This window comes from Andrographis paniculata, unplaced genomic scaffold (genome assembly GCF_009805555.1).
Source record: "Andrographis paniculata isolate CXL003 unplaced genomic scaffold, ASM980555v1 Contig45END, whole genome shotgun sequence".
Taxonomy (NCBI): Eukaryota; Viridiplantae; Streptophyta; class Magnoliopsida; order Lamiales; family Acanthaceae; genus Andrographis; species Andrographis paniculata.
Window position 1 is genome coordinate 3,830,862 of NW_026137579.1, and position 11,435 is coordinate 3,842,296.

At 34.6% G+C, this 11,435-nt stretch overlaps 2 protein-coding genes across 2 annotated transcripts; one reads left to right on the forward strand and one right to left on the reverse strand.

The window, feature by feature from the left end:
• The first annotated feature begins 1,104 nt into the window (after positions 1-1,104).
• Positions 1,105-3,230, forward strand: LOC127252272 (GDSL esterase/lipase CPRD49-like). The gene is made up of 6 exons (XM_051276393.1): positions 1,105-1,484; positions 1,805-1,882; positions 2,041-2,181; positions 2,364-2,440; positions 2,535-2,684; positions 2,776-3,230. Exons 1-6 carry the CDS (start codon positions 1,374-1,376, stop codon positions 2,993-2,995), a joined length of 777 nt encoding a protein of 258 aa, XP_051132350.1. The 5' UTR covers positions 1,105-1,373; the 3' UTR covers positions 2,996-3,230.
• Positions 3,231-4,955: 1,725 nt separating this feature from the next.
• LOC127251341 (jasmonate-induced oxygenase 4) lies at positions 4,956-7,231 on the reverse strand. The gene is made up of 2 exons (XM_051275002.1): positions 6,316-7,231; positions 4,956-5,742 (listed from the first exon to the last, which is right to left on the reverse strand). Exons 1-2 carry the CDS (start codon positions 6,822-6,824, stop codon positions 5,112-5,114), a joined length of 1,140 nt encoding a protein of 379 aa, XP_051130959.1. The 5' UTR covers positions 6,825-7,231; the 3' UTR covers positions 4,956-5,111.
• Positions 7,232-11,435: the final 4,204 nt, after the last annotated feature.

Sequence of the window (11,435 nt, forward strand, 5' to 3'; positions counted from 1 at the left end):
TGGCGTGGGTATATTTAAGTACCAACAAGATATTATTGTTGTCATAATTAAAATTAATTATTACTGGCATGATTTTTTAGTGTTTATGTTAGCCCCTTAGTCTTTTTGAAGAATAATTATAATTAAGTACATATATATACAACGAAACGTTGTACAAGCACTTAAATTGGAGGTACAGCCTAAAGGAACCTTCCGCGAAGCTGCAGCTTTCGGCTTTATTACATTATTGTTGTGTTGTCTGCGAAACGGTTGCGGGTAGCACTGCACTGTTGGTTATGAGTTATAACTACAAGTTTGACCATCTATACCGTAGGAGTTATAATATTCGCTCAACTAATTTATTATGTTTTGTTTTTTCGTTGACCCCCGCCCCCGCCCCCGCCCCCGGCCCACTCATTATCTCTAACAACGAATTCTTCTGTACAGCCAGTTATATTTGAATACAGCAATTTGTTTTTTTTTTTTTTTTTTTTAGTTTCACTCAAATCTATTATGCATGGAGCTGATTTAAAATTTTAATAATTGAAAAGTAGTTGCACTTATAATTGATGAGCCTATCAACATCAATAATTTAATAATTATTATTAATATAGTGTAGCCAGACATTTAAGAAGTAGTATTATTATTTTCCTTAGTACAATAATTATAGTTGAATCTTCATTAATGGCAGCTTAATGCTTGTTTAAAGAGTACAGTCGCTACCCTCCGATCACAAAAAAAAAAAAAAAGAGAGTACAGTCGCTACCTCTAGCTGTGCATAGGTATTAAGGATTGTTGATAAGATGAAAAACCAAAAAAGTAAAAAACCTGGGGGAATTCTATTCTAATCTACATTTTATTTGAAAATGTGATAAGCGATGACCGTCGACTACAACCGTTTGGAGCGTAGTGCCTGCCCTGCCGCGAGTCTGCAAGGCTACGTGCGATTCGATTGTGAAGCTGTTTTCTGTCAGACAGACGGACCGGACCGGACCAATCGCCAATGGAGGCTGGAGCTGGACTGGGCTTTACTGTTATAGAGATATTGATCCTACATATTGGTCTGTCCAAGAATTGGGCTTAAATATTTCAGTGTAATTAGGTTTTTGCAACTATCTCCCTCTCCTCAGCCAAGATTCAAAGCTGACGACTGTGGTCGGATATGAAAAGGTCAACTATCAACTACAGTGGGAAAGTGTGAAATGGAAGGATGTGGTGGTGGTAGCTGGCCGAAGAGTTGTAGGAAAAGTGCTACCACTACTTTTGATTACACCTACCCATTCATATCCATGGGGCTTAGACGTTACTCTACCCAACTGCACTTCAACCTTTCTAAAATCTCTTCATAACCGTTTGTTTGTACGGGCGGAGGAGGAGGAGGACAAACAAGAAAAATGGCGGGTAAGAGTCGGCCTCAGTTTGTTCTGTTTGGGTCATCCATAGTTCAGATGAGCTACAACGTTGGAGGGTGGGGTGCAATTCTGGCCGACCTTTACGCTCGGAAGGTATTTCTGTTTTCATCGATCTTTGGCTTGCATGTTCTGTTTTCTATGAATCTTTATACTCAGATTTGTTTTTTTTTTTGGAAATTTATATACATGTTTGAATTGACATGGGATAGTATAATGACGAATGCTTTCTTTTGATTCAATGGCGGGGGAAATTTCGATCAATGAATTCTTTGCTGATTGAATTAGAACACCATTGTCAAGGATTTCTCTAGGGACGCGTGGCTTAAATTATCTAGCTTCTTGTATTTGCTTTATATATATATATATCCCCGTTGGAAGTAGTATTAGTATTATTGAGTTTGAGTTTGTTGAAGGCCGATGTAGTACTGCGAGGATACGCTGGTTGGAACACAAGGATGGCTCTTGGAATCTTGGAGCAGGTTTTTCCTCAGGTCTGTGCACATCTGCAGCTTGGCTAGTTGGTTCATTCATTCATTTAATATCTTGGCCCATTGAAAGTTTCTTGGATAATATTGCGTTCTTGTTTGATTCAATGTTTATGTTCTTGGGCTTTTCTTCTCACAAACAGCCACTTTTTGATGTAGTACAGGATGCAGCCATTCATCCTTCCCTGGTTATATTGTATTTTGGGGGTAATGATGCCACAAACCCTCACCCAAGTGGCCTTGGTGCCCATGTTCCTCTTCCTGAATTTGTGGAAAACATGAGAAAGATAATTCTTCATATCAAGGTTTGTTTCAAAAAATCTATACTTGAAAGAAATTCGTAATGTTTACTGGCATAACCTAAGCATAGAGGAGCTGCTTCATAATTTGGTATCAAAATGCTAATGTGACGCTGCACGAGATTATACTTTTCTCTTGCAAAGCAACAAGAAAGTATATGCTGACAGTATTTGTCATAAAATTGCAGAGTCTTTCAGACAAGACAAGAATAATATGCCTCACTTCTCCTCCAGTGAACGAAGAACAAGTTGCAGAATGTTATGGGTATGGCTGTGTCTTCAAATCAATCATTTCAACAGCTTCAATGAAGATTTACTAATCATTTACATACCTACTCATCATTCTTGTCAAAAACCAGGAGTGGCTTTGCTGATCAAGCCCGAACAAATGAAGGCTGCCGCATATACGCTGAAGCTTTAGTCCAGTTATGCAAAGAATTGGGTGTCGAAGCCATCAATCTCTGGACTGCAATTCAGCAAAGAAACAATTGGGCAAATGATTGCTTCATGTAAGTGCGCGCAATATGCGATCTCACTTATCCAATGCTTGTAATGCGCACAAATAATGAGAATCGTACTTTGTTATCTTTGCTTATGTAGGGATGGAATTCATTTATCAGCTGAAGGGAGCAAAGTAGTTATTCAGGAGATACTGAAGGTGTTGAAAAGAGTTGATTGGGAGCCAAGCCTGTACTGGCTGTCGATGCCGGCTGAATTTCCCGAGGACTCGCCATGCTACACTGTTGGCCCTGATGGCAAAACCACTCTAAATGTGACTGGTCATATTTCTATCTGGCAAAGGCAGTGGCTCGATATCTAGATCCCAAAACAGACAGCTACTTACATACAAACATACATGGCAGGACACTGATTGTTGTTGTATTGCGCAATTTTTTTTCCCCCAAATGTATCCACTTTTGCATATTTACATTGTTTAAAAAGAAGTATACAACCAAACAGCTCCAAGGGATTTTGGGGTGTAAACAGGGAGTTTTTCTTTTGTGTGTGTGTTTCCGTCTACATGTTCTGTCAAGATCAGATTTTTCCTGGTTTAATTTGACGATTAGTTAGCTCCAGGATTATATAACTCTACTCTTAGATCTCTCGAATTTGTTAATGTTATGGTGTTTCTTTTCTTGTTCTGATGAGTTATGTTAATAATATTGAGACTTAGGGAGTACATGAAAAGAAAGTTCAACCAATACAAATAGCTCTCTTCTTGCATTGATCATTACTAAAACATAAATTATGCCGGGGATTGATCTTAATATAGTCCGTAAATTTTAATAAGATGGTCTTTTTCAAAATTTGTGAAAAAAGATAAAATAAAAAATGAGTGCGTTGATTTGGCTGATAGCTAATAAAGCAAAATAAAAAGCAAATTAATAAAGAAAACTGAATCAATATTTAAGGTGCGATTGTTGATTATTTTATAATCGAATAAGAATTCTATGTACAAGAATTTACCCATTCAATAACATTGAACACAATAAAAGTTGAAACTATTAATCAATGATGAAGTGTTTAAAATTGATTACAAAATCTCCTAAGTTGCTACTTCTATTTAATTTCCTTTGAAGATATACATGCTGCTCTGGCACTCTTGACATTTATTTTTTCCTGCAACGAAAAAGTTTCACATAAAAAGAACGTGTAAATATAATCCTTAAATTCAGTCAAGACTTGTGGATAAATACGAAAACCAATTTTGACACCAGTGCTCTGGTCAGACACATGTAAAATACAAACCTTTTTTTTGTTTTTTGGCGGTAGGTCTCGATCATATCCCATTACCTTTTTCACATTCAAATCCGTTCAAATGAACACAAAAAAATTTGTTAAAATAAAAACATTAAACAAACACACACAAAAAAATGTTGTTGTGTTTTGTTGATGATAGACTGACTTATTAGTTATTTAATTTGGTGGGTAGAAGCAGAGCGGATAGGGAAGAAAAAATGAGTCGGTGATTGCGACTCGCAGTGGCTCCATTATTATTATTATTATTATATTAAAACGTGGTATAATATACAACTTCTACTTTAAGTCAACCCTTCAAGTGTTATTAATTAGTTGTCACCTATTCAAACATGTGTGCGACTTTTTCATTCTATACTACTACTTGTTTTACTGCTAGCTAGTTGGGTGGATAATTATTTTTCATTTTCGGATGTATTCTTGATCGACTTATATATGCTATAATCTTCCATATTTTGAAGTAATACATAAATAGAGAAGTCTTGCATGGTTTCAACTATCAATTAAGCACACATTAATTAGTGAGTGTTACAGAATATTTCATACTCACCTAATGAGATTTGGTGTGGTTGAATACATGTGCTACAACCCATTTTATAGAAATTAAATTAATTAATTTCAACCCATATTTATGTTTATAATTTTTAAATTTCCATGAGAGATCTATGTGCTATTTCTATATATGATTAATAATCATATTCAGAAAACTAGCTAAAAGCTTTCTTTACTTATGTTTTCAAATTTCCTTTTCCCTCTATATTATCAATTTCCTTTTTTTCTTTAAAAAAAAAAAAGATTACATAAAATATTTATTTTTATTGCAATAAATTTTATTTTAGCTATAATTAGTTACTTTGTTAAGAAAACCTTAATTAGTATATGTGTATATACATATTAGTTTTTGTCGAGTGATGATTCTGACCATAATCATCATGTTCACGCAAAATTAGGCTTACAATTCTTTTGAAGTTTTGGCACTTTATTATAATTTTTTTAAAACATCAAATCAAATAATATTAACATAGATAAAAATAAATATAAATATTAATTCAACAGTAGGTATTTGGATTAATTAGACAACATTGCCACTGGATAGATGATTTGATGAATGAGAAACACATAGTATAATATAATTGAGAGAATAAAAGCATATTTCATTAAGCAAGCAAGATAAAATATCATGATGTGTAGTTATGGAGATCTGGCGTGGTGGTGGTGGTGGTGGTGTTGGTTAAGTTGAGTGAATCAACCTGGGATTTGCCACGTGGGCCTCTCATCCTCATGTAGAGCCTGTATTGGTTGTAGGTGGTGGGCGGGTAGAGCGGCGGGCTCTCCTCCGTCACGAGGTGGTCGGCGGGCTTGATCACCATGTCGCCTCTGGGGTTGTAGAAGAAAGCCAGCGACACCCTCTCTTTCTGGGAGTTCACTATCACCCTGTGCTCCACGCTCTTGTACCTGCCATTGCTCACCACCTCCACCTGATCCCCCAGGTTCACCACCAACGCCTTCGCTATCGGCTTGACGGTGATCCAGTGGTCGCCGCGGCGGACTTGCAGGCCGGCGACCTCCTCGTCGGGGAAGAGGATGGTGATGCCGCCGGGATCGGAGTGAGCGGAGAGGCCGAGGGCGAGGTGGGGCTGAGGGCATTTTGGGTAGTAGTTGATCCTGAGGCATGCGCCGAGCTCGCTCTCCCCTCCGAAGGCCTCCGCCAGATCGTCGTCCTCTCTCAGCCCTAGATTCTGCGACATGATCTTCATCAATTTCCCGCACAGTTGGTGCACTTGTTCTCCATACTCACCCACCAATTCTCTGCACCAAACCGATTAGTATAAATTAGTTATCCATGATCGATCACAATAATTAATTAATTAATTAATTTCATCACGTGATGTTATTATGTATCTATATATAATAAAGAATCTTTGTGGGGTGGGGAGGGGGAGCAGTCGTCAAAACTTACCAATCAAGAAATTATATCTATATATATATACACACACAGTATTCTCTCCGTCCCACATACTATGTGCATGTTGCCGTTTATGTTTATCCCACACATTTTATATTATTTTTTTTTAAAATGATTACACACTTTAATCTCATTTATATTTTTTTAATTTTAATTAAATTAATTAATTACCTTAATTTTAATTTATAATTATTTATATTAAAAGAAATTAGTTTTATTAATATATTTTAAATTATTTACTAATTACACTCTTACTAAAATATACGCTCTTACTAAAATATCGTGTCTGTAGCAACATGTGGGACGGAGGGAGCATGTATTATTAGTATAGATGTAGAGCGTACGGAAGCTAGCTGTACGAATCCATCCATCGTCTTTAATTAAATAATTAATTAATTAATAGTAGTATATGATACCTGCATGAAGGCGGGTGAGAGGGCCACTTGGAGGGGTCCCGGAGCGAGAGGGGCAGATAGTTGAGGAAGAAATAGTCGCTCCAATCCAAGGAGGCCCCCTTCTCGACCCCCAGTCGGCTGCCGTAGCCTTCGTAGGTGGCCGGCGTGTTGGCGTATTTCTGCTTCTCCTCCAGGGGGAGCTTAAAGAACTCCCGCCACACCTCCTGCACGCGCCCCATCAGCGCGTGGCTCACCCCGTGGTTCACCACCTGGAAGAACCCCCACTCGCGGCAAGCCTCGTCAATCAGCGCCGCCGTCTTCTCTCGGGTCGCCGCCTCGCCGGAGTACAGGCCCGCCATGTCGACCACCGGAATGTTGATGTTGTGGTCGGCGCCTTCGGGATGGGGCCTGTCGGTGGGTTTCTTGACGTAGCGGTCGGGGATGACGCCATTTTTAATCCCGGCGGTGTCGGATAGGTGTTGGACGCGGACAATTGGCTCCGGCCAGCTCTGTAGGCAATTCATCATCATATCTATTTGTAATTAATTTACTGTTTATGATGAACGATAGATAGATATTCTATTCTATTATATTCGATCGATCCAAGTAATAATTTAAATTAAATTTGACATATAGGAGGAATGGAGCGGAGTGGAGTAGTGAATGAATGAGTTAATAAATATTGCATATACGTATATATACTATTTGTGATTGGGATTGGGATTGAAGGTGGTGCATGTGATGAATATTTCTATATACTGAAAGAAGTTGAGCAGATTGGATGGTTTGAAGTAAGCGGTGTTTCGCTATAAACTGAAACGATTATTGGGGGATTTATACACATACATGATATACCCCACAAATCATGAAGTATATATATATAGGAACAGGAACAGGAACAGGAACAGGAACAGGAATGTCACTGGAAGTGATGGTGAGACTGATGAACATACATACATATATATATATATATAATGGATCGGAGTGAGAGTATGTGATGCGTAGGGCGGAGTGACCACGGACGTCTCTATACATAGAAAGGTGTGGTGTACACACACACACACGGACAGAGACATCCATTTATAATATAATTAATAGGGTGGGGGGTGTATCGTGTATGGAATTATAGGCATGCAGTTTCCGGCGCCGTGAACGACTTGCATTCGCACTTCATATATATATATATATGCATTTAATGCATGTGATGAACGAACAAATTAAATTCAACGTAAGCTAGCCAGAGGTTACCATTTACTTTTATTCATATGATAAAAGAAAACCAAATCCCTTCTAAATTTGAGATATATATATCTAATTCAGTGCATTGAATTTATTTACGAAATTAAGAAGAATATCAAACAAACAAGAATATCTCTCTGTATATTTTGTTTCTTCAATGTAATAAAACATTAAACAATTATCTAAAAACATTATATATAACTATTTTATTATAATTACACACTGTGGAGTATATAATTTTGACACCATATGCTATATATAATTTACATAGCACAACATAATAATATTAATTTTAGTACAATAAACATATTTATATAACACAATACAACTCTGGGCAGGCAGGCAGGCAGGTTGGCTAACCCAACTTCCAAATTATGATATACTATCCATTTAAGTCATTGATCAACACAGACCTGCATTAATTAATGCTGCCTTGAATTTTTTTTATAAGCTTTTGTTTAATTAGACTTTATTAATTATTTAATTATTTAAACTTTACTTTTGTCACTACAACCAATATAGTTGTACCATATATAGATATATACATCCGCACTACAGAAAATTAGGCTATAATTGCGATAAAAAAGTCACGGTTTTAGTAGAAATTAGTGACTTTTTAGTAAAAAGTCACGAAAAAATATACGGAATCATTTCCGTTGAATTTTGCTGGTGACTTTTTTTAAGTTGTGACATTTCTGTGGCAATAAGTTATAAAATAATACCATGACATCTCCGTGACTTTATATAGCAACAGAAACTGCAACAAAATTTCATGAATATTTTATAATTGTGATATTTTCGTGACAATAAGTTACGAAATAATACCATTACATCTATGTGACTTTATATTAACGAAAGCTGTAATAATTCCGTGATTTTATATTTTTGAAAAAAAAAATATAATTATATTATAATTTTTGTTCAATGCAACCACACTATTTTTTTCGGAATTACTTCATACCACACTTAACTAGTGACCTTATAGTTATTAAAAACTTACACGACCTGTCATGCTAACTTAGCTATCTACTCTAAAGTATTACTTTTTGTTTGTTATTATATTTTAACTCTATAAATATTATTGATTATAAATTTATCTTTTAAAAATATATACATATTTATTTAATATATCATCATAAATTTTTAACAAAAAATTGAATAGCTACAAACGATATTGAATAAAGATATTGAAGATGATTTTATTATTTTCTTATTACTTTGAATAGCTACAAACAATAATAAGAAAAAATTATAATTATTTTCGTTAATTATGTTGTAACATTTTATTTTAAAAAGTCACAAAAATTATACTATGACAATATCTGTAATAATTTAAAGTGTTGGAAATATTTTGGTTATTTTTGCCGCAACTTAAAATAGTCAAAAAAAAATTTCGTGACAATTTTTGTGACGAAATAATCAAAAGATACGGAATAGAAATATCTTTGACATTTTCGTTACATAAGCCGTTACTTTAAATAGTCACGAAAAGTTGTTTGTAGCTTTTTCTGTAGATATTACTTACAGAATAGTCAAAACAAAAAGATGTGACATAAATTTGTCATAAAATTATTTTCATGTGACTTTTAATTATCACAGATTAAAATTTACGACAAATTTCCGCAATTTTCAATCTTTTTTCTAGTAATAGTGATGTGTTTGTGCTGTGTAAAGAATTAAGAATGTATGTATGTTGGTTTATTGAAGATTATTCTTATGTAGACTTTTCTAATATACATGTAATGTAATCATTTCAGTTTTACAAAATTCAGATCCAAACAATCTATCCACAATTATTCTCTCTATATTCATGCTCATGGATGGAGAAATTTACCAAATAAATACGGACTTATCGTACCATATATGGCTTAATTATGATTTTTGATTTTTGGTATATCTAGTTTTGGTATGCTTTGATTTTTGAAAGCATGCCATATATCTTGTTTCTTTATTTAATTAAAATTAAGATCAAATAAAACTAAATATAAGCCATATATTGGGTTTATTGAGTGATGGAGCTTTTTTATTTATTTATTTCTTGTAGTTTATAACCATTTTATTTTCTCTAGAGTGAAGAATTTTATTAATTTATTTCATTTTGAGCTTTCCATGCAATTTGATTGTGTTGTCTATTTTTATTTTACTTCTATTGTATTAAACATTCAAATTATTCCGCATTCCCGTTGGTGAAAAGTTTCTCTGTATTATTCAAACAACACATACTTTGTGTAAATATACAAATAACAAAAGAAAGTGAACTCGATCAATTGAAACTTAAAAAAAACTACATCTTTATCAATTCTAATTTTCTGTAGTTTATATTTTGATAGTTCGTAACCCTTTAAATATAATAAGAGTTCAAAACTCCAATGTACCTAGCACATCATCATCAAATTAAAACTCTAGTAAACTCCAGATTACCTAATAATTAATTATGGAGATGGAGGTGGGAGGCAGACAAAAAGTGTCATTAACATTTTAATGAAAGTTGATAGAAAAGTCCAAATAAAAGATAATGTTTGGCCGACATCAAACTTAGTTGGTATGGATTTAAGTCACGTGTCCATTATCTTATTATTAATCATTAACGTTAAATACCCACAACCAGATTTGGTCCTCTTTCACTTCCCCAACATTTTTCTTTTTTTTTTTGTTAATCACTTATATTATCTTTTACTACTAACTTCAGTGAGAGTTATCCGATTCAATAATCAGCGATTTAAGTAATCAACCTCCCATATAACATGTATGTGGAAGGTAGTGATTGGCAAACATTATAAGTCGATTTCGTGTACGTTTGGTATTCATTCCTACCTGCGCAGCTATATATAATTATTATTAAGCATAATTCGTATTAATTAATTCATTTCTTTTCGTTTGAAAAAACAAATTAAAAGATCATTGTGATCCACCCACTATTCCTTATTTCCTTAATTTCCTCCTTGTCGATGTGTGTATGTGCAATCTGAGTGTGTTTGGTCATTGGTTTGACCAACTACTCGATCATAAATAATAAAATCACATGGTAGGGCAGGACACGCAGACATGGATGGATGGGTGGATGTAATTTGTTTGTAATTTAACAATGTATACTCGTAAGGTAATGGCAATGATACATACATACACACATATATATATATACACGATATGCATGCATATATAGGTATCGAGATAAATCATATATATGTATGTATGTATATATATATATATATAGAGAGAGAGAGATGAGAAAAAACCTGCCATGTGCAAATGCAAGCTTTCCTCCAATGACGCTACAACTTTAATTTCAATTCAGTTTTTACCCCAACATTCATAAATCACCCACGCTACTACATAGATTCTCACGTACTGTAGAAATAATAATAATAATAGTCATCATCATCAAGACAAGGACATGCACGTACAACACAGACATGTATGTATTATGTGTATTCGTGGAACATGCTGGGTTTCATGTTCATAAAGTGGCTTCTATGTGAGGTCTGACTCTGACTGAATTAAGATGTATGTAGGTATCCACAATTTAATTGTTACGACATAGTAGTATTTGTAAGATATTTTTGGTGTGCCAAAGCAACAATTAGGTAGGTTGCCTATTGGACTAGACTACTTGTGCCAAGCACACATTTGAAACATTACACGTACGTCGTAATTCTGTCCATCAAATCTGGAAATTGTGTGTTTTGTTTTTTCAAGATTTATTTATGGCAATCAACTCAAATTTTGATGGATGCAAATTTGCAATGCCGACTTTGTCAAACTCAATTTCAAATGGTTTACAGAATCATGAATCAATTCATTAATGCACATTCTTTTAATGTTACGCATAGCTTTCCCTACTTTCTTTGTTTGTCACTTTCCTCATCACATACACATAACTACATCTGGTCCAGGCCTGTCCG